This window comes from Manis pentadactyla, chromosome 4 (genome assembly GCF_030020395.1).
Source record: "Manis pentadactyla isolate mManPen7 chromosome 4, mManPen7.hap1, whole genome shotgun sequence".
Lineage (NCBI taxonomy): Eukaryota > Metazoa > Chordata > Mammalia > Pholidota > Manidae > Manis > Manis pentadactyla.
Window position 1 is genome coordinate 139025198 of NC_080022.1, and position 21109 is coordinate 139046306.

Genomic DNA, 21109 nt, shown 5'->3' on the forward strand with positions numbered 1-21109 from the left:
TCTTGAGTTTGTTAGCCTCTCAGGCTAAGGGGCAGCCCTCATTAGGGCTGGAGAGGAAAGAAGGAACCTGAGTGTCTTTGGTGGCTGCAGAGTGACCAAGTGTCACCTCCCAAGTCACTAGTAGAAACACAATGATGTTTCTGGCCACTTTCCTGCAGCCACCCACCTGCAGCCAACAGTGTCCCTCTTAGAAGCTCCTTCTGATCCCCTAGAGAATGGGGTTTTTTCTCGATTGAGGGGTGTCATCTTGTAATTCTGCCTCTGAAGGCTCACCCACACTTCCTCTGTTATAAATCTATCAGATTCCTAAGAGAAGGAGGAGTGGACGGTATGGGGCAAATGTTGGAGTCAGAGGCAGGAGGTCTGTTTTCCCGCCAGCAGGGCCCCGAGCACATTTCCTCGGGAGGAGGGAAAGGGCCCTGTCTGTCTCGATTCCAGACACTTGAGGGTCCGTGGTGGTTTTTACTAGAGGCTGTCCCCGAGCCCAGAGTGGACCAGGAGAGCCCCAGGAGTGGCTCCACACTGAAAACGTTGGCAAGTCTCAGGAGCAAGTGAGATGATGTAAAAGAAAGATCCCCTATAAAATTAACTTTATAATTCCCATCACTTCACTGCTGGTACGTTAAATCATCCAACTAGACAAAGTCTTGTGAGCCAGATGAGAATGGTCCCCTCACTGCCAACCCTTCCTCTTAGGTGGACAGCACTGATTATAATGAAGTATGATGTGGACCCCTTTGGAGTGCAGTGTGGTGGGGAGGCAGGAAGGGGACTTTGACCACTTGGAAGACCAGCCATTCACCTGACCCCCAACCCAGGGAGTAAAGTTTAAAGGTATTCAGTTATTGGCATGCCAGGGTGGTGCTCTCTGCCCCTGTGGCATGGGACCGCGCCCCCCCACCAAAAGATGCCTTCTGTATCTGACCGCCCCAGTGTGGCATCATGAGAGTCTGTTTCCCTCTGAGGAGCGCTATACAACTGGGCCCCAGTTGTGTGTTGTGTGGTGGCCTCCCTGGACATCAGCAGGGGAGATGTGTGCGTTACACACTTAAGTGTCATCTAGAAGCAGCCATGAACACTAAAGAACAGAGCCCCAAGTGGATGGCTGGGAGACCACCCTGGGCCTCGTTCCAGGGAGTATGAAATGGGCAGAGTGAGTCAGTGAGTTGATGTGTAAACTAAAGCACTGTGCTCATGGTGACAATGGAGATGATTTATGGGACTGTGGAGCCAGATCACCTGGATTCAAATTCTGGCCCTGATGCTTACTAGTGGACACATATAACCTCTTAGGGAAAAATAAGGATAATAATTGTTCCAACTGCATAGGGTTGTGATGATTAAATGAGCCCATACACGTAAGGCACTTAGAATGATGCTAACAGGTAAGCAAGTACTCACAGTGATGGTGGCGAGGACCATCTGAGCAGGGTGCCTTGGGGCCCTAGACTGTTTAATTGTGGTTAGGGAGAGTGGAGAAACCATCAATGAAAAGCAGCGGGCAATATTCTCTACAGTGGAGAATTCCTCTTGGTTTGGGAAACAGCCCTGACTTGGACTTTAAATAATGCAAATGTAAAATGCAAAGGCCCCTTCTCCCACACTGAATATAAAGGGCTTGGGCCTGAATGTGAGGAGGTGGTGAGCTGGCCCCAGCCTTGGTGAGGTGGTTTGCCGCTTATGAGAGGTATTTTTCACATTGTTTTGACCACAATCCTGAGGAAGAAATATATTCTATCATAATGTCATACACACACTCATATTTAAAACAAAAGTTTCACAAAGCCGTGCGTACTCTTACTTAAACACCCCTCTGATATTTTCTCTCATTTTCTATATGCTGGTTGTAACTCAGTAACTGATGTCATGACCCAGCTATTGGTCTGGATATAGTGGTCCTGAGGGAGCCCCCAGGAGGGGTCTGGCCCTGGTGTCTGGGGGATCCCTCAGAGGACAAACAGGCCCCACCATAAAGCCTGGAACTCCCTGTGGGGAGTGGAGAGACCTGGTATGGCTCCACCCGATGCGCTGCTTGTGTAAGGGCGGGGGGCTTGCTGACACGATGCCTTCCAGCCTCAAGCTCTTCTCCATACCACGTTGTGAGACCCTGAAAGGCCACCTTCCCTTGTGTGCTCAGGTTGATGAGACTTCCTAAGTGTGATGTCACCCCTGAGTGTTGGCTGTGTGAAAGGAGGGCTGAGGAGGAGGCCGGCAGGAGAGTGAGGGAGGGAGATCTGGTGACAATCCCAAGCCTTCCCCCAACCCCGATGACGTCAGCTTCTGAAATCCCCAGTCATGACGAGGACAGGGTGGAAGCTCCAAATCTCTTCCCTGTTTAAAAAAAAAAAAGCCTGAGTTTATTCACTTACTCAAATACATAACGAACTAATACAGAGCAGAGGGCATGGGATACAGAGCTGCCCAAAGGCAAGGTCCCTGCCCTCCTGGAGCTTGTATTATTGGGGGACACAGTAAATGAGAGAATATCTAAGAGTGACAAGTGCTCTAAGGGAATGAGGAGGGGTAATGGGATAGAGTGAGGTGGGTGGGGCTGCTTTTGGGGGTGGTAATAGGCTTTTTTTAAAAGGAAATGGCATGTGAGTTCAAATGAAAAGCTGCAAAGAACTGCTTTTGAGAGCAAAATACAGATTCTCAGGCCCTGCCCTAGCTTTAGAGAATGAAAATACTACAGGCAGGGCCCCGGAATTTGCATTTTTCTTCCACACGATTCCCATGCACAGGAGAGCTGGAGACCTTGTACCCTGGGGTTTCTACTTAATGACAGGAGCACATTCTATGAACTTTAGGGTCCCTCCAAACTCTAGAGCCTGTGGCTCTGCAGGGAACTCTGATTCGCGTGTGGGGACCCGGGTAGGGAGAGGAGCTGAACTACTTCTGTCAGATGGCGGGATGCAGAAAGGGAGCGCGTGCAGCTCATCACACGCTCAGCCCGCGTGTGCCGGCCTCTGCGGCTGCCACGGGATCTAGAGCTCGGCTCCCCATCGCAGCTCCCGCTGCCCTCCTTTAATTTCAGATGTGAGGAGTGCGGTCTTCATCGCCTAGATTCGGTCCCTGTCTTGTTTCGGGACCATTTTAGTTGGCGCCTGGCCTCCAGGCATGGTTCACCACTCTGGGCCTTGGTCGCCTGTCGCCACGCCACCTGCCCTAGGTGCGGCGTGGAGTTCACGCTGTGCGGCAGCCGACTCCCCGGAGGCGCGGGCTTTTACACTTGCCCCAGCTGCCACAGTAGGAGCGTCCACTTAATAGCGACATAGGAGCTACGGGTCCCACAAGTCTTCGGTCTCTCCCAGCCTGCGTGGTGAGGGCCGGGCTTCCCCCAGGGAGCAAGAAAATTAAGAAACCTATTGGGTTTGCTTACGCATGCTCTTCATCCCCTCCTCGCCGCCGCTTCCTGCGGAGTCCCGCCCCCCACCCCCCGGCCTCAGTTTCCGCATCTACTCGGTAGGAGGACCCTGGGCGTCCTTTGGACTAGAGGAGGGGGTTTCTTTAAAAGGAACCCTGCGTGGTATTGCCTCCCTCCTCCCGCGCGGCGAGCTGCTGGCTGCGGCGGCCGCACGTGCAGGCGGCCGGTCGGCGGGGTCGCTGTGTCGGGGGACGAGGCGGCGGCGGCAAGGTCGCAGTCGGCGGCCTTCGCCGCGCGCTCCCAGCCCTGCGCGCCCGCCGCCGGTCCAGGCCCGCCGGGGCCGCCGCGCGGAGGTCGGAGCGCAAGCGCCGCGCGGCCGGCCAGACGCGGCTCCCCATGCGGCACGCGCGGCGCGCTCTGCAGGCGCAGGTGAGCCGGCACCATGGGACAGGCGGGCTGCAAGGGGCTCTACCAGTCGCTGTTCGACTACAAGACCGAAAAGTATGTCATCGCCAAGAACAAGAAGGTGGGCCTGCTCTACCGGCTGCTGCAGGTCTCCATCCTGACCTACCTGGTGGTGTGAGTCCTCCCGGGCCTGGCGGGGGCGGGGGCGGTAGCGGGCAATCTCCGGGTCGGAATCAGGCTGTGTGTGCTTGGGGGTCCAGGGTCCTGCCTGTGAGGACGCCCTCCAGGGCCCTTGGGTATGAGCGTGGTGGGTGAGGAGGGATCCCTCTTCTTCCCACCCCCGCGCTGGAGGGGATGAGATGCGGGCGCGGCCTTCTGAGTGCGCCGCTCCTTCCTCCAGGCCTGGAGCCGCCAGTGTCAGGGCTGCTGGAAGGGGTGAGGATGGGCTGCAGCTGTCGCCCCAAGCCTCCCTGGACCTTGGCCTGGAAGCCCAGGCGCCGGGCGGTTATTTTTAATCACTGAGTTCAGTGCCAAGCACCCAGCTGGGGCAACTCATGAGCCTGGCATGTCCCAGAACGCCCCACCCGTGGCTGGCCTCTCCGGCATCCAGCTGGGAGTCCTGCCCAGAGACCCTCTACCCCAGCACCGAGCTCAGCTGTACCCCGCCAAGTCCCCCACCTGGCAGGAGCTGGCCCAAGTAGGAGGGGACAGGTGGAGGGAGGAAATGACAGTAAATGACTGGGATGCAGCCACGTCTTTGACTCCTTCAATAAATGCTGTTGAGTCCCTCCTATTTCCTGACTGAGGGCGGAGTGGACGCTCCTCCTGGGAGGGCAGCCTTGACCTCACCTGGAGGCCCAGCTTCCCTGTCCCAGGGCACCGGGCTGCCTCCCACGAGGGCGTTTATATGGCTGTTCCCCAGCTAGGCTTGCCTTTTCCCTTCTACTTAGCACCCACTCATCCTTCAGACCCGGCTTCTTACGTAACTCTCTCCTTTGCCTCCTTGGCATTCCCACAGTGTAGTTATGTGCTTATTTGGGGGATCATTTGCTTGATGTCTGTGACTTCCCTCCAGTCTGGGGATGCCACAGGGGTAGGCCTGGCATCACCTAAGTGCTTAGGGAATATAGGGAATAGATGTGAAATGAATGAATGTTTCTTGAGTATTTGAAGAATATTTCTGTCTAGGTTGGGCCCCGTGTGTCCCTACTAAAGTGGTTGGCTCAAGTGTCAGAGTTCCTTGGAGACAGGACAGTCTAGGGCCCAGGCTGTGCCAGCTCTGCCCCCAGAGATGAAGAGGGTGGACACACCCTGCTTGGCATCCTGGGAGGTGCAAGGCACCCCATACTACTGCTGTAGGGCCTCAGGCAGGCAGCCCCTGCCCTCTTCTGGCCTCAGTTTCCCCAGCTTTCCCAAGGGGAGGTTAGCATGGACAGTCTCTAACCTTAACTGAAACATCCATGGTAAACTGATGAGTTCTTCAGCTCTTCCCCTGTGCCACTCATTGTGCTAAGCGATTACATGTGCCATCTGATTTTTTAAAAAAAATATTTTTTGTATTTTGAAATAATACTAGATTTACAGAAGAGTTGCTAGTACAAATTTTTAAAAACTGCCCTTCACCTAGGTTCCCCAAATTTTAACCTCTTACTACATTTGTGATGTCCTTCTCCCTTCCTCCCTCTACGCACAAGTGCATATCTGCAATTTTTTTGAGCTGAGTTGGTTGCAGACATTAAACTCCTTTCCTCCTAAATACTTTAGTGTGTATTTCTTAGAAAACAAGGACTCTTTTATTTAACCAAGTACAAGTATGAATATTAGGTAAACAGCATTGAAACAATATTATTATCTAACCTACAGACCTTTTGGAAATTGTCCTAGTAATTACCTTTATAGTAAAAGTAAATCTGAACCATACCTTGCATTCAGTTGTCTCCTTTAATTTGGTTTTGTTCCTGAGTGTGTCTTGGTATTTTACTGACATTTTTTTGAAAAGTACAGTATTTCTATTTTATTTATTTTACTATTTTTTAACTGAAGTAAAATTCACATAGCATGAAATTCACCATTTTAACCACTTAAAATTATACAATTCAATGGTTTTTAGTCCGTTCACAATGTTGTACAATGATCAACACTAATTCCAGAACATTTTCATCACCCCAAAAAGAAACCCATATCTATTAGCAGTCAGTCAGCCACAGTGCTCTCTTACACCCAGCCCTTGGCAACTACTGATCTACTTTTGTCTCTATAGATTTGCTTATTCTGGACAGTTTATATAAATCAAGTTATATAATATGTGGTCTTTTTTCCGGGGGGGTGTCTGGCTTCTTTCACTCAGCATAATGTTTTTGAGGTTCATCATGTTGTAGCATGTAGTGGTATTTCACTCCTTTTATGGCTGAATACAACATCCCATCATATGGATGAGCCCCATTTTGTTTATCCATTCATCTGCTGATGCACAATAGGACTGTTTTCTACTTTTGACTATTAGGAATAATGTTGCTAACATTCATGTACAGGTTTTTATGTGGGCATATATTTTTAAATCTTCTGGATATATACTTTGGAATGGAATTGCTGGTTCATATAGTAACTTTCTGCGAAAGTACCAAACCGTTTTCCACAGCAGCTGCACCACTTTACATTCCTATCAGCAAGTACCAATTTTGCTGCATCCACACCAACATTTGTTATTTTGTTTTTTTTGATGACAGCCATCTTACTGAGTGTGAAATAGTATCTCATTGCAGTTTTAATGCTGACCTATGATGTTGGACATCTCTTCATGTGCTTATTTGTCATTTGTATATTTTCTTTGGAGAAATGTGTCTTCAAATTGTTGGCCCATTTTTAAATTAGATGTTTTATCTTTTTTATTGTTGAGTTGTAAGAGTTCTTTATATATTCCAGGTACTGAACCCTTACCAATTATATGATGGGCAAATATTTTTTTCCATTTTTTTGGTTATCTTTTCACTTTTTAATAGTATCTCTTGATGCACCAAAGTTTTTAATTCTGATCAAGTCCAACTTGTTTATTTTTGCTTTTGGTGCTTGTATTCTGGGTGCCGAAGAGTACAGGATTTTGTGCGATGCCCCTCCGTTTGTCTGAGGTCCCCTCCTGGTTAGTTTCAGGCTATGCACTGCCTCCTTTAACCATCCTCACATCTCTGGAGGGAGGCGCAGTTATCCATGTGTTAGGTCCCAGAGTTCATGGGCTGGCCCGAGGTCACATTGCCTGTGTACTGGGTAAGCTGGTTTTGGCCCTGGCCTGCCTGACTTCAGGGTCTCAGCTGCCGAGCAGAGGCCTGCCCCCTCTAGGGCTGCTTGTCATCTTCACTGCTTGCAGGACGGGGTTTCAGGCAGCAGTGGAGTTGGGTCCCCGGCCCAGGACCTGGTGGGAAGCATGGAGCCCCAAGCCTGCCACTACCCCACCCGAGGCCTGGGGAAACTTCCCTGAGCAGCAGTGGGTCTGATGCCCACCTGCTGGCCTCTTCCCTGCAGTTGGGTGTTCCTGGTGAAGAAGGGTTACCAGGACACTGACACCTCCCTGCAGAGCAGCATCGTCACCAAAGTGAAGGGTGTGACCTTCACCAACACCTCGGAGCTCGGCGAGCGGCTCTGGGACGTTGCCGACTATGTCATCCCACCTCAGGTTGGAGTCCCAGCCAGCAATGGGCTGGGCGGCAGGGCCTGACTCGGGTGGTCACACAGGAAGTTGTTCGAGTACCTGGGGACTTCCATCCTATGTCTCCCTTGGGCCAGGATGGTTGCCAGGGTTTGCATTTAGCGACCCTGCCCAGGTCCTTCCTGCCATGCCAAACCTCTGCCCTCCTTGCGTGTGCCTTATGGGATTGCTCTGGTCCCAACAAACCCTGAGCGGGCTGGGACCAAATGGGGCTCTGAGAACTAGGTCGGTGTGAGTCAGGTGCCATGGTGCAGAGAACCCCCCCTTGTATCAGCCACTGCCCCTGGGGACAGCTTCCTGGCCTGTTCACTGCCACCCCGTCACTGCCCCTCCCCCTCCCAGATCTGGGCTGGTATCCCAGGGGCTGAGGGCAGAATAAGGATTGGCAAGGAGGGGGCAGGTTGGGGTTGGGATCCGTCAAAGGACATCTACTCAGGGACGCCTAGGTCAGTGGGCAGAGGGGTGGGAGCCACTGGTTTTGTGGCCCTATTTCCTCAACACCTGGGCAGAGACCCCACCCCCTGCCTGGCAGCCCTGGAAGGAGGGTCTCCAAGGGACAGGAGGAGGTTCCTCAACCCTCTCTGGTTCCTCAGGGGGAGAATGTGTTCTTCATCATCACCAACCTGATCGTGACGCCCAACCAGCGGCAGGAAACCTGTGCTGAGGTTTGATGTGGGGTGGAGAGCTGGCAGGAGAGTGGCCAGCAGTGGGTGGGTTCTACCCCTGTTCTGAAGCCGGGGTTTCTATCCTGGGGGCCCCGGGGGAGGTGTGTGTGCCTATTCTGCAAAGTCTGGGGGAGAAACAGATTCTCAGAGGGTGTGTGGCCCCAGGCAGGCCTAACTCCTGGGTGGGACCTGGCTCTGAGCTGGGCCCCTGCAGGGGAAGCCCCGTGAGCTGTCTTTTCTTTCCTGGCAGAGTGAAAGCATTCCTGACGCTCTGTGCCATGAGGACAGTGACTGCCCTCCTGGAGAGCCTGTTGTGGCTGGAAATGGTGAGGCCTGGAGTGGCCAGGGCTGGGGGGCAGCGGGGGCTGGAGCCAGAGCCTCCTAGCACTGTCTCTGCCCCACCCCTGCAGGACTGAGGACTGGCCGCTGCCTGAGGGCAGGGAACACACAAAGGGGCACCTGTGAGATCTTCGCCTGGTGCCCAGTGGAGACAAAGTCCAGGCCAATGTGAGTGGCTGAGGCTTCAGGACCTGACCCAGTTCTGTGCAGTGGTTCCACCTGATGGATCCTCAAACCTTGTAAGGCCTGCGGGCCACTCCAACATGAACAAATTAACTGTCCTTGGCCATGGCTCCAAGGGACCCAGGGAACAAGCAGGCCTCAGCCCTGTCACAGGCTGGGGTGTTGCATGGAGGCAGAAGGGAATCAGGGCTAGGGCTCCTGGGCACGCTGTCCTGGCTTGTTTTTCAGGAAGCCACTCCTGGGCAAGGCTGAAGACTTCACTGTTTACATAAAGAACTTCATTCGTTTCCCCAAATTCAACTTCTCCAAGTAGGTGGGGCTTGGCTGCAGGGGATCCAGGGCCTGGGTTTGGCTGGCCCTTGTGTGGCTGTCCATGGGCCTGTGTGCATGGGGTGTGGTGTGTGTATATGAACCACTGATTCATGCTGGGGCACCCCTTTCCTCTGTTGTGGGAGTGGGGCCCTGTCCTTGCATGCAGTAGGTTGTTGGGGATCCTGAGGGGGTGCAGCCAGGATTCAAGCAGGGCCTAGTCAGGGGCTCAGCCTGGGCCAGGTGAGGGGCCCAGTGACTCCTGGGTCAGGCCCAGCCTCCAGCCCAGGATCTCACTTTTCTTTCATTGGCTGTTCATGGCCTCCACCCAGGACCAATGTACAGGACTCCAAAGACAAATCTTTCCTGAAGTCCTGTCAGTTTGGCCCCAAGAACCCCTACTGCCCCATCTTCCGACTGGGGTCCTTGGTCAGCTGGACAGGAAGCAACTTCCAGGAGCTAGCCTTGCAGGTGGGTGGTGTCCCCCTGGGGCCTAAGGGCTCTGGGCCTGGGCTCTGCAATGAGGAGGGCAGTATAGGGTGGGACCCATGGACTGGGGTGGCCCTGCAAAGTCCTCTGCCCCAGGGACTCACTGTCTTCAGAACTGGCTGTGTTGCACAGCCATCTGTGCCTGCTCTGGGACCTCGGGCCCTCACACCTGCCATGTGGTTCTTGGTTCTCGGGGCATCAGCTGACACTGCGCCAGCAGGAGGCCCCCCAGCACATCCTGGCTCTTGTGTAAGGTGCCCGTCCCATGGTGGGAGCTCACTTTGCCAGTCGCCGTGTCCCCCCACAGCACGAAGCAGGTGGATCCTGGCTGGGGCGGTCAGCGATGCTTTCCTTAGCCACTCTGAGGTGGGGCTAGAACTGTGGGCTTTCCACCGTCCTCCTGGAAGGATGCTGCAGCCCACCGACCCCTTGCCCGAGCCCTCTCCCCCTCTGGTCCAGCTCTCTGTGAAGAGCCAGCTGGTCTGGGACCTCTGTTTTCTCAGAAAGCCCTGTGCATTGATTCTTGTCTCTTTTTCATCAAGGGCGGTGTAATAGGTATTCAGATCGAATGGGACTGTGATCTTGATAAAGCTCCTTCTGAATGCAACCCTCACTATTATTTTAGCCGTCTGGACAACAAATTTTCAGAAAACTCTATCTCCTCTGGGTATAATTTCAGGTAACCAGGGCTAAGCCTGCCGCCTTGTGACCCACCATCCTGGGTGGCAGCCCTGGACACTCCTTCCTGGGGTTGGGTGTCGGAGTGCTTGGTGCAGGGAGAGACGGCAGCTAGGAGCGCCCCTGGGAGAGAACGGAAGTGGCTGCCACCCCCTGCTTGCCATGGAGCTGAGGCTTGGCTTCTCAGCTGGCTCAGTTCCATTTGTGCTTTGGTGGCCCTAGCTTGGTCCAGAGTACAGTGGGAAAGCCCTCACCCTTGGGAAATGTCTGGGAAGGGTTTGAAAAGTTTGAGTGTGTCTTTAGCATAATGTCAGCAAGAGGGTCTGCACCCTCTCCTGGGGGTGCTGAGACCAGGGTTCTGTGGTGTTTATAAATTGCCAAGGCAGCTGAGTCTGTAGTACCAAACAGGGAAGGCCCAGCCAGCCTGAGGGCTCCCCTGGGCCATGTCTCCCCCAGGTTTGCCAAATATTACCGAGATGCGGCTGGGGTAGAGTTCCGCACCCTGATGAAGGCCTACGGGATCCGCTTTGATGTGATGGTGAATGGCAAGGTGTGTGGGGCAGGGCTCATCCAGGGTGGGGCACATTGGGCAGGGTCCTGGGCTGGCTCTGGCTGGAGTCCTGGTGGGGGTCCCACTGTCCATCCTGCTTTGCTCACCCTCTCTTGTCTTTCTGTGCTACATACAGGCAGGAAAGTTCAACATCATCCCCACAATCATCAACGTGGGCTCTGGGCTGGCGCTCATGGGTGCTGTGAGTACCTACCTTCCCCACCTGCACCCTCTGAGTACTGGCAGTCGGGGGGACTGCCCCAGAGGACCTGCCCTCATGCCCCAGAAAGGAGGAGAGCTGGTGGGGTCTGCAGGATGACGGTAGAGGGTTTTGGGGGACTTTGCCCCCCTCTGGTGTCCTCAGGTGGCCGTGACTGCCTGCGGTTCTCTGCAGAGAACCAGAGAGGCACTGCCTGGGGCTCTGGATTTGGGTGGGGCTGGGGTTCTCTGGGATTCTGGGCCAACCGCTCAACATCTAAGCCTCATCTCCACTGCTGCTAAATAGAAGCAGGACCCAGCTATGTACAGGCATTCTCAACTGTGTTCCTGTCCTAGTGATATTTTGAGCCAGATAATTCTTTTTTGGTAGGGCCTGCCTGTGCACTGGAGGATGTATTACTGCATCCCTACCCTGTACCCATGAGAGGCTGCAGCACTTTCTCCCACAGTTGTGATAGCCAGAATGTCTCTAGACATCATCAAATGTGCCCCAAAGGCCAAATTCACTCCCAATTGATAATCAGGGAGTAAAAAGATGACAGGCAGGGAAGCCTGTTAGTAGTGTTCCTCAGAGCTGTCCCTTTAGTTGGGCCCAGAGGGGCTCACAGGAGAGAGGTCGTGGCCGGAGGGCAGGTGAAGCTTTACTCTAAGTCTCTGTCATACCCCTTTGTTCTGGAAGTTTTCTAGCTATTTGGGTTGTCAGTGAGTGGCTTGCACCCATCTTAGCATGCCCCTCGCCTGGGTTTCTGGCCGCCTCTTTCCTCATTCTTCTGTCCTGGTGGCCAAACAGCCAGTGAAACTTCTGGCAGGACCCAGGAGGGACTTTTTTGAGACCAGGAAAACTCTGTCTTCTAACAGGACTCAGAAGGCCATGCTCCAGAGAGGTGGTCCATGAAAGTGAGCCCCATTGTTAGGGAACCCCACCTGTTTGCATATGTACATTCTTAGAGAGGGGCCACCGTCAGCCATCACTTCCTTATGATGTGGGTAAATCGGAACACAAGGCATGATGGGGGGCATACCTTGAAGTGAAGGTTTTAAAAAACAAAATTCAACCAAGTAAACTGGAAGATTTAAGTTGCATAAAATGATTCGTGAATTGGGTATCATCCCATCTAGCGTGTAGAGGGGAACTTTGCTAAGCAGCAGAAAAGGAAAGGCTTTTAAAGATCTTTAAAGGTTTTAAAGAAGAGGAATTTATTAGCAAAACATGCATAGTTTAGGCAAGGTAACCCTGGGGAAGGGGGCCCTCAGGGAACTGCCTCCAGGAAATTCGGTTTGGCTGGCTAAACATTACTTTCCTGAGAGGACTGAAACTGCAGTTAGGTTAGATATTAAATCTGGGTCCACAGTAGCGGGACCTTAACGTAAGTGGCTCCATTTGGGGAAAGAGCAGTGGTAGAGGCTGGGTGGGGGTAGGAGGAGTGTTCTCTGTGAGACAAGGAATTGATAAATAACATTTTTGGCATCTCGGGGGGAAAAGGTGTGCAGTGCCCAACATCAGAGGGCCACCTTCACCTGGAGGCCCAACCCTCAACACCCCAGCCTCCTCCCTTCTCAAGCTGGAAGCGCCTCCCTCTCGCCTCTGCGCTGTGGTGGAGTCGCCTTCTGGTGGAGGAGATGGGCATTTGCACTATGCGTCTGGCCCGATGTCCTCCAATCCATCTCACACTGACTACTGACTGGAGGGATCTTCCTAAAAAATGCCATAATTATGACTGTGTCCTGCTCTTATTCAAAGTCCTCAGTGCCTCCCCAAAAGATTAGGACCTATGCCTCGAAAACATCCATCTCTCCAGAAGTGTCTTCAGCTCGTCCCCTGCTGCCATGCCCTGTGGAATTTCCCAGGCATGACACACTTGTTCCCCCCTCTGTGATGCCCTTCCTGGAATTTATTTATTCTTCAATTTTTGGATTGTATAATCTATTTCCGTCAAGATTCTGCCCAGATGTCCCTCCCCAGGCTGAGTGAAGTCCTGTCTTCTCTTGGCTCGTGCTGCTCCCATCCCCATCATAGGACTGTGTCACCTCTGTCACTGTCAAAATGCACATGCCTGTCTCCTGCCCCAGAGGGCGCGGCCCCAGAGGGTCTCACTGTCTCCCTGCCTGCTCTCCAGTGCAGGCCCCGGCGCGGGGCGTGTGCTCAGCAGGCACTGTCTGAAGCCATGCTGGTTGGGGTCAGTGTGGTGCTGGGGGTGCTTGGTCTGAGGGACCCGAGGGACTCCAGGCTCTCTTTGGCTCCACTCTGACAAGCTCTGTGCCTTGGAGAAGGGTGCCTCTTCCTGAGCCCCGTTTCCCTGTCTGTGAAAAGGGGATCCCCCCCAGGGGGCTGTTGCAGGGTCACTTTGGATGTAGTGTGCGCCAAGTGGCTGGGGGTTCCTGTAAGTCTAGGATTCTGAGTCAGGGACCCCAACCCTTTGGCAGGGGTCCTTCTTCTGTGACCTGGTGCTCATCTACTTCATCAAGAAGAGCAACTTTTACCGGGACAAGAAGTACGAGGAAGTGAGGTCAGTCAGGCTTCCTCCCCAGCAGCCTGAGGGGACCCCTGTGGAGCCCCCTGGTGGCACCTCCTCCTCCCTGGCTTAGAGCCTTTGCCCTGGCTGGCTGGCGGCCCCTGGGGTGTGGAGGCAGGGCTCAACCACAGGGAGCTCCCTGGGGAGGAGGAATGTTCTGGGAATATGCTCACAGATCTGATTCTGCCTCAGAACAGCTGGCAGAAGAAACAGCCACTGCAGGCTGGGGGCAGGAGAGCTGGGTACCAGGCCCAACTCAGCCGCTGCCCAATGTGTGACTTTGGACATGTCCCAGGCCCCCTTGGGCCTCAGGTTCTGTCTGTGAAATGAGGGTTGATTTCCATACAATGCCTTTTAACACTTACATTTTAGGATTCTATTTAGGCCTTGGTGGCCCGGCTGGGGCTGGGGCTAAGGGAAGCTGGTGTGGTAAAGGAAGAAAAGGTGGATTTCTTTTTATCACTGTGGGGTCCTATTTCCAGGCTTTTATGGTGTGTGTGTGTGTGTGTGCGTGTGTGTTTTCAGAGCACAGACATTGGGGGACAGGAAGGGGAAGGGAAGGCTTTCTGGAGGGCTGGAATCAGAATGGGGAATTGCAGACTGACTGGGCGCCTCCTCTGCCCCACCACAATCTGGGACAGCAGGCGGAGGATCAGCCTCCATCATTTGCCTGGATAACCTCAGCCCAGGCTGAGCCCCAAGCCCTGAACCTGTCACTCTGATTGAGCTGCTGGAGGAAGAGGGATGCCCCCTGTGGGGTGAGAGGCTCAGCAGGGCAAGCCAGCCAGGCTAGGGACATTGCCCTGGCGCTGCAGGCCAGGGTTAATGGGTCCTGTCCTGCCCAGGGCCCTAAAGGGCCTCGCGCAGCTGGTGAAGTCCTCGCAGCAGGGTGAGGCCCCAGAGGCTGAGGACACGGGAATGGGGCCGGGGCTGGCGGAACAGCCGGAGGTGCAGGACGGAGGCGGAGGCCAGACGGGGGATGGCTGCGTGAGCCGGCAGCTCCTTGAGCCCGCCAGGTGAGGGGCTGCGGGCAGAGGGCCCAGGACTGGGCTGCAGGAGACCTGGCTACCAGGCAGGACGTCCAGGACCCAGGAGAGCCCACCAAAGCTGGACCCTGGGTGGAGGGGCTGCCGGTGGTGCTTCATTTAACTATTTATCCCCATTAGCTCCCAACACCTCCAAGTACCTGCAAACAGGCTGCTTGCTGTGCTGTCACAGAGCTCACACAGTAACAGTACTTAGCAGCTTTTCCTCAGGCTTTCTGTCTGCCCTGCACTGCTCTGAGCAATTTGTGTTGTGAACTTATTTCAGACACTTATGAGGTGGACACTAATGTTCCCTATTCTACTAATGAGGAAACTGAGGCACAGAAAGGTTAAGTAACTTGCACAAGTCACACAGCTAGTAAATGGCAGAGTTGGAATTTGAACCCTGGCAGTGTGTGTCTGGAATCCAGTTCTCCTTCATCAGGTTATTCTGCTTTCTCAGGCCCGTCCTTCCCCCACTCCCCATCAGATGCCTTCCCTAAGTCCCTCTTTGAAGTGGGGATTCTGGAGCTGCCCTAGTCTCAGGAGGGGCTGTGCTGACAGGTGACCTGCAGTCTGACCTGACCATTTCTGCAGATGTGACCTCAGCGTGGAGCCAGAGGGAGCCCTGGGCTGAGTCAGAAGGCTGGCCTTCAGGGCTGCTCTGCTTCTGCCTTGCTGTGTGCTCTTGAGCAGGTGCCTGGCCCTTTCTGAGCCCATTTTCCCTTTTTTTAATCCAGTGGGGGCTGCACACAGGGCTCTTCCTGCTCAGTCAGGCTAGGGTCCAATGACTCTTGTAAACCAAGTCCCAGGAGTTCACTGGCTTAAGGTGGGCCCTCCTGCCCCCAGCACTCATTCTTTGCTGACTTAGGGATTGGCAGCCTCCAGCCAGGAGCTGTGCCTGGGCAGGGAAGGATTAAAGAGGCAAAGAGAGGCTGGGGGCTTGCAGCAGCCAGGGGAAGGGCGCAGTGGAGGCCTACCTGCTCCGAGCTGTCTCCCCTTGGATGCCTGCCTGAGCTCTTCGGCCTGTGAGGGGGAAGAAAGCCACTGGTCTTGGTGAAGCTTTGCCTGTTGCTGTGGGAGGCTCAGGGCTGCCATGGCGGTGGCTGCTGCTCATTGCTGGGGCAGCTCCTGGGGCTTCAGCCTGGGCATCTACTCATGTTTGGGCTGTGCCTGTGGCCTGGACAGACTGCCCCTCTCTGTGAATTCTCTGCCTGCCTGCAGTGCTGCCAGCCAGACGCTGCTGCAGGTGGCGTCCACTTTAGGGAGGCTGGCTGTGTCCAGAGGGTTCCCAACTGTCCTCTGTGCCCCCTACCCCACCCTCACACAGGTCCGGCCACCTGGGGAATGGCAAGGTGAATGTGGAGCAGCTGCAGAACCTGCAGACAGTGGAGGCGTAGCCAGCAATGTTGACCTAGAGCGGATTTGGTGAAGATGGGGGCAGAACTGTGCACAGCTCTGAGCTGGGAAGATCCGCCTTCGTGTCTGCACGGGGCACCGGCTCCCAGGGTGGCCATCTTCCTGTACTTTGGGATCTTGCCACAAGCTTATTGTGGTGTGTGTGAGGAGGAGAGTCTCCCAGTGGCCAGAACGGCTCAGATCTAGAAGACGAGGCCCCAGGGAGGGAAGGGGTCAGGCCAGGAGCCTGAGTGCCACTAGAGTAGTTTTCATGATTTCTGAGAACCTGCTTGAGCATTCATTTGTTCATTCAATAAACATTTTTTCCTGCGGGCTGGGCCCTATGCAAGAGGTGTTTAAATGAGATGCTGACCTGGCCCTCAGGGAGTGGGACACACTTGCCATTCCCTTCAGAGCCAATGGCCACTTTGACCTTCCTCTAGCCACTAGCTGAGGCCTTCACAAATCCCTGTATAGAGTGATGGCTCTTAAGAGCAGGGCCTTGGCCAACATGCAAGGGGACATTTGACTTTGCCCCCAGGGATAAAATGTAAAGGTGGCCAAGGAAGCAACCAGGAAGGGACTGGACCTGCCAGAGGCAGCTGGCCCTTGAGGGGAGAGGCACTCCCGAGAGCTCCTGGGGAAGGTGGGGAAGGGGAGGCAGGGAGGCCTCTGCTTCGGCAAAGCATCTGGCCTAGAAGGGAGATCATTTGCTGGTGTGGTCTGGCTCTTGCTGTTCTGTGGGGCTGGGGGTTCCTGCCCACAGTCCCCCCTTCTCTCCTCAAAGGCCGGGTCTGAGGGGCCAGTGAGGTAATGGATGGTGCTCACTGGGCAGGTGGAAGCGTTGTCAGGGTGGCCCTCGCCCTTCACGCCTGCCCTTCCCTCCCAGCCCCCACCCTGCAGAACCCAGCCGCCTCAGAGCGTGCGCTTTGGGCCAGCGCACGCACCAGCATCATCTGGGAGCTCCTTGGAACTGCAGTCTCCAGCCCCTCCCTCGTCCTCCTAAATCAGACCCTGCATTTCCACAAGATTCCCAGGTGATCGGTGTGCATGTTAGAGTTTGAGAAGCACTGGTTGAGTTGATAATGCAGAGCCAGGTTCCGAGGGAGGAACAGGCCAGCTTTGGTGGGTGGAGCCAATTTCTGGTCACATGCTCTACCTCGAGACCCAGATGATCCCACCCCTGGGTAAGTGGCATGATACTTAAATTTTTTTAAGTTAAAATATTTTGACTGGATAATAGTGACATGACTCAAAATTTAAAAGGTACCAAATGATAGACAGTGAAAAGCTTCCCTCCCACCCTCTTTCCTGAGGCAACCCGTGTCATCACTGCCAAGAGACGCTCTTGTTTTCCTGAGAATCCACCTGGTTACTTGCACCCTCTCAGGAAATGAGCTTTCCTGATACCTGCAACTCAGACCCAGTTTCTTCTGTCAGGAAGGGGCACATGGAGTAACGCTGATGTACCCAGCTGGGGAGGCAGCTAGCTCTCTGCTTCTCCCGGTTGTCTGAGGAGTCCCCGTGCAAATCTGGGGGAGACAGAGAACTCCTAATTCACTGAGGTCTGTGGCTCAGCAGCAAAGGCCTGCAGCGTGGCCCATTGCCCAGCAAGCCCCAAATGCTGTTTGTGCAGCTGTGCGGATACTAGGGTACTTAAGGGCTCTTCAGGGCCTGCCTCAAGTCAGAGGAGCCTAGTTCTCTGCACAGAGGGGGCCCTAAGCATCCCTCCACCAGGGCCTTTGGAGAGGGTCGGAAGGGGCCTGAAAGGTCTCTAGCAAGGCTCTGCCACTGGGGCAGAGGGACTTGGTCCTCAGAATAGTTACCCTTCCAGAGCAAGCAGTTTCCACCCTTGGGCTGCCTGATAACCTGTCCACAAGCCCACCTGTTCTCTGACTAGGAAGTAAAAAACCTGGGTGGTCCACTGTGTTTCACTTCCTTACTAAAGCAAACCCTTGGACTTAATAATCTAGCATGTTACTTTTAAGTTTGGAAGAGAGTAAAAAGGGCAGGGGTCACAGCTGCTTAGGATTTGGTCTGGTTTCTTTTAACCTGTTTTTGGAATTGCTTTGCAGCAGTTGTATAATCAGGGGAGGTTGTACTATTTGCTTTATATTGGAATGAAAATGTCTTCCTACAGTATGAATTCACTCAGTAAATGTTTATTGAGTACCTTTTATCAGGTGTTGGACTACATGCTGGTGACACAGTGCCAAGCAGCACAGTCCCTGTCCAGGTGCTCAGTCTATGGGGAGCCAAACCTTAACCGCTGGTCCCCCGTTTACTCACAAATGGAACTGAATTGTCAGTGAAGAGTAGCCAGAAAAGGTTCCCCAAGGCAGTGACATACAAGTTGAAATCTGAAAGGTCAGTGGTATCTAGCTAGGTGATGGGGGAAGCTTTCTAGGTAAGGAGATCACATGTGTATAAAAGTAATGCCTTAACCTGAAAAGAAGCAACCGAGGAAATAGATGGATACCCTGGCTGGAGCTGGTTTTGTGAGGCCTTCTTTTTATCAACTGAATTTTAAGGGTCCCGTTATACTTCACTGCCATAGAGGACTGAGCCTAACTGTTTCTTCAAGTCCAGTAAAGCTGTGCAGGTGGCCTCCCTCCTGTCTTGGGGCCGCAGGCTCACAGGAGCCACTGACCCGTTCCAGCTCCCGGACAGGGTTGATCGCTGCCAGTTCCCTTGGTTTTGCACAGCTCTCTCCCTTGGTGCATGAGTGGAGGGCTCGTTCATTTTATAGAAACTGGCTTTGAAATGGAAGTAAAGCAGGTACTTGGCTCCCTTCAGACATGGGAAAGCCCTTCACTCAGGGTGCCGTTGCCAACAGGAAGATGAGCGTGCCAGCCTCTCATGAGCTCCTGTCCATGCTCCTTCCAGGATCACATGAATTGTCTATGCTTATGTTCAGACCCTGGCCTAAAGCCGTCTACCTAGTATTTTCCTAATGATTTGGGCCAAGGGGATGTGTAAATTGGGTGCTATCAATGTGACATTATGGGGACCAGCCATGAAAAATCGAAGTGCTCTCTACTCCTGATGCAGGGGTCACCAGAACTGACCAATTACAGCTGCCTTTTCGCTCCACTGCACAATCGGCTCCTATCTCAGTGGCTGGTTGCCCCACTGGGGGATCAGTCACAGTGGGGCAATGTGACTCCCTCCACGTGTCGCTAAGGACTACAGTGCCCTGGGGAGTCCCTTAATCACCCACTTGAAATGGCATCTTTCATGTTTGGAAAAGGGCTCCACTTGGTTCCAACCACCTCCTTCTACCAAGTGATGCAATGAATTCAGAGACTCCAAAAGACCCCCCTTTCTGCCAGCTGTTGTTTCTTTCCCCTTAGGCCAGTACACAGACTTAAACGGGGGAAGGAGACAGACGTTTTCAGGGATCTGCCCAATATATGTATTCTCTGACATTTTTATTTGGTTATAAAACAATAAAAGGTGTTAACTTTAAATATGTCCTGATGTTTCTCCCTTCATATCTTCATGGTGACCTCATGTTTTAGAGGAAAATGTAAGGAGAAAGGGACCAAAAGAGGCAGACACAGAAACAATTACAGTGAGCAGTATATTACACTCCTTACTATCTTGCAAAGAAGTTCAAATGAAAGTTAAAGAAGCTCTTTAAATAAACATGCATTAAGACTAGGAAGGCATTGGTAAAACTGGTACTTTTCATTCAATGAGCATAATCTAATAAAACTCTGGAAAGCATTCGGAATCAAGTTTTTATCTTCTGCTGTATTAACTATTCCCTCAAAACAACATAGATGTGAAGACGTTCACTACAATAATAGTGAACATGTCAAACAAGCTTACTACCTAACAACGGAGTAATGGTTAAGTAAATGAGCTCACTTTCCCTGTTCTCCCCTGCTCCCAGGACCCACTCTGCTTTCTCCTTTCTCCACATCAGGAACTAGCCCTCCCTTCCCACTCAGAGAAGGCCGAGGGAAGATGGGCGACCGGGAGGCGGTGAGCAAACCATGAATGTGAGCATCTTCAGAGGTGGTCAGAGGAAGGGTTCAGAGGTCACTGGGAGAGGAAAAGCTGTGGCCTTACCTGCTTCTTGGCTTCGTGTGCAAGCATGTGGTCCAGAACCCAAAACAGGACTCTGGTCTGGGTCCCAGATCCAATGGTTATTGGCCAGGGGCCACTTACTTAACTGTCTGTAAAGGAGGACTTGGAGTCAAGCTCTCAAATTCCTTTCTCATCCAAAACAGATTAAAAAAAAAAAATTCAAATCTAATCACCTCATTCCTAAAACTTCCAAAGGCTCCCCCCAGTTGCTCTAAGGATCAAGGTGCCCCCTCTCCACTGTGCTCTCCATGATCTGGTCCAGTTCTGCCTCACGGCCTCTTTAACTCTCCAAAGACGGGTCAAACTCCTTACTGCCCAGTGGCCTCACACATGCGCTGTCAAGTATCCCCTTCTCTATGCTTGGCTGTTATTCAACTTCCAAGTCTCAAATGTAATAGTATTTCTGCAAAAAAGCCTTTCTTCACCCCCTCACCACTCCCCAACCATACACACACACACCAGCGTGGGCTTGGTTTGGGTCTCTTCACACCATATCGAAGATTTGTGAAATTCGCTAATGCAAGTAACATGTTCATGACTATAACTAATTCAGTGCTTATTTTTCAAGTAAATGTATGCATCTTAGATTCTTGGATAATCCTCCTGACAAGAAGGGATTACACATTAGCATACAGACAGGCATTTGCACTCTGGACAAGCCCAAAGTTTGGCTTAAATTCTAGTCTGTTTCATCTTCATTAGACATATTCTGGAAAAGAGCCTGAATTTGTTTTTTAAAATGGAAAGGACAGCTGGCTGTAACTAAGTGAAATGTAAGTGAAACGACATCATTCACACCTGATTGCAGTGGTGAGGTGGGAGGGAAGGCGGGGCTCTGAAAAGGTAAAGCCATTTCAGCAAGAGCAATGAAGAAACCTGCATTTGAATCCTGGCTCTGCCTTTAGCTGTGCCTCCTATAGGGGGAGGTACTTAACCTCTGAGCCTCAGGTTCATCAATGAGGGCTAACAAATCTACTTCATAAGCACATTACTAGAATTAAACGGGATAATGAGCGTAAAAGGTACAAGGCACAATACCTGGCATATAAGCAACGCTTAATAAGCATTAGTTATTACTTTACAGGATGTTAAGTTATCGCCAGATTTAGGCCCTAACGGCCCTTCTCTGGATGACCTATGTATAAATGCAAGGAAATTACACAAGGCTAAGGTCCAG

The 21109-nt window shown here is 52.8% G+C and overlaps 1 protein-coding gene and 1 long non-coding RNA gene across 10 annotated transcripts; one reads left to right on the forward strand and one right to left on the reverse strand.

The window, feature by feature from the left end:
• Positions 1-1716: 1716 nt before the first annotated feature.
• Positions 1717-4425, reverse strand: LOC130683454 (uncharacterized). The gene is made up of 2 exons (XR_008997198.1): positions 3936-4425; positions 1717-2331 (listed from the first exon to the last, which is right to left on the reverse strand). It is a non-coding gene; the product is annotated as an uncharacterized LOC130683454 (long non-coding RNA).
• Positions 2453-21089, forward strand: P2RX5 (purinergic receptor P2X 5). Of its 9 annotated transcripts, none has more exons than XM_057501029.1 (14): positions 2454-3890; positions 7286-7436; positions 8063-8134; positions 8385-8460; positions 8545-8641; positions 8885-8965; positions 9298-9436; positions 9997-10133; positions 10589-10682; positions 10819-10884; positions 13326-13408; positions 14260-14430; positions 15037-15135; positions 15770-15880. In XM_057501029.1, the coding sequence occupies exons 1-13, from the start codon at positions 3382-3384 to the stop codon at positions 15074-15076; spliced, it is 1716 nt and encodes a 571-aa protein (XP_057357012.1). In that variant the 5' UTR covers positions 2454-3381; the 3' UTR covers positions 15077-15135; positions 15770-15880. The 9 variants fall into 9 exon arrangements, with proteins under 9 accessions (XP_057357015.1, XP_057357012.1, XP_057357017.1 ...); XM_057501028.1 differs by lacking the exon at positions 15037-15135 and adding an exon at positions 18237-21089 and having other exon boundaries at positions 2456-3890; positions 15770-18204; XM_036887318.2 differs by lacking the exon at positions 15037-15135 and adding an exon at positions 18237-21089 and having other exon boundaries at positions 3705-3943; positions 15770-18204.
• The last annotated feature ends 20 nt before the right edge of the window (positions 21090-21109 follow it).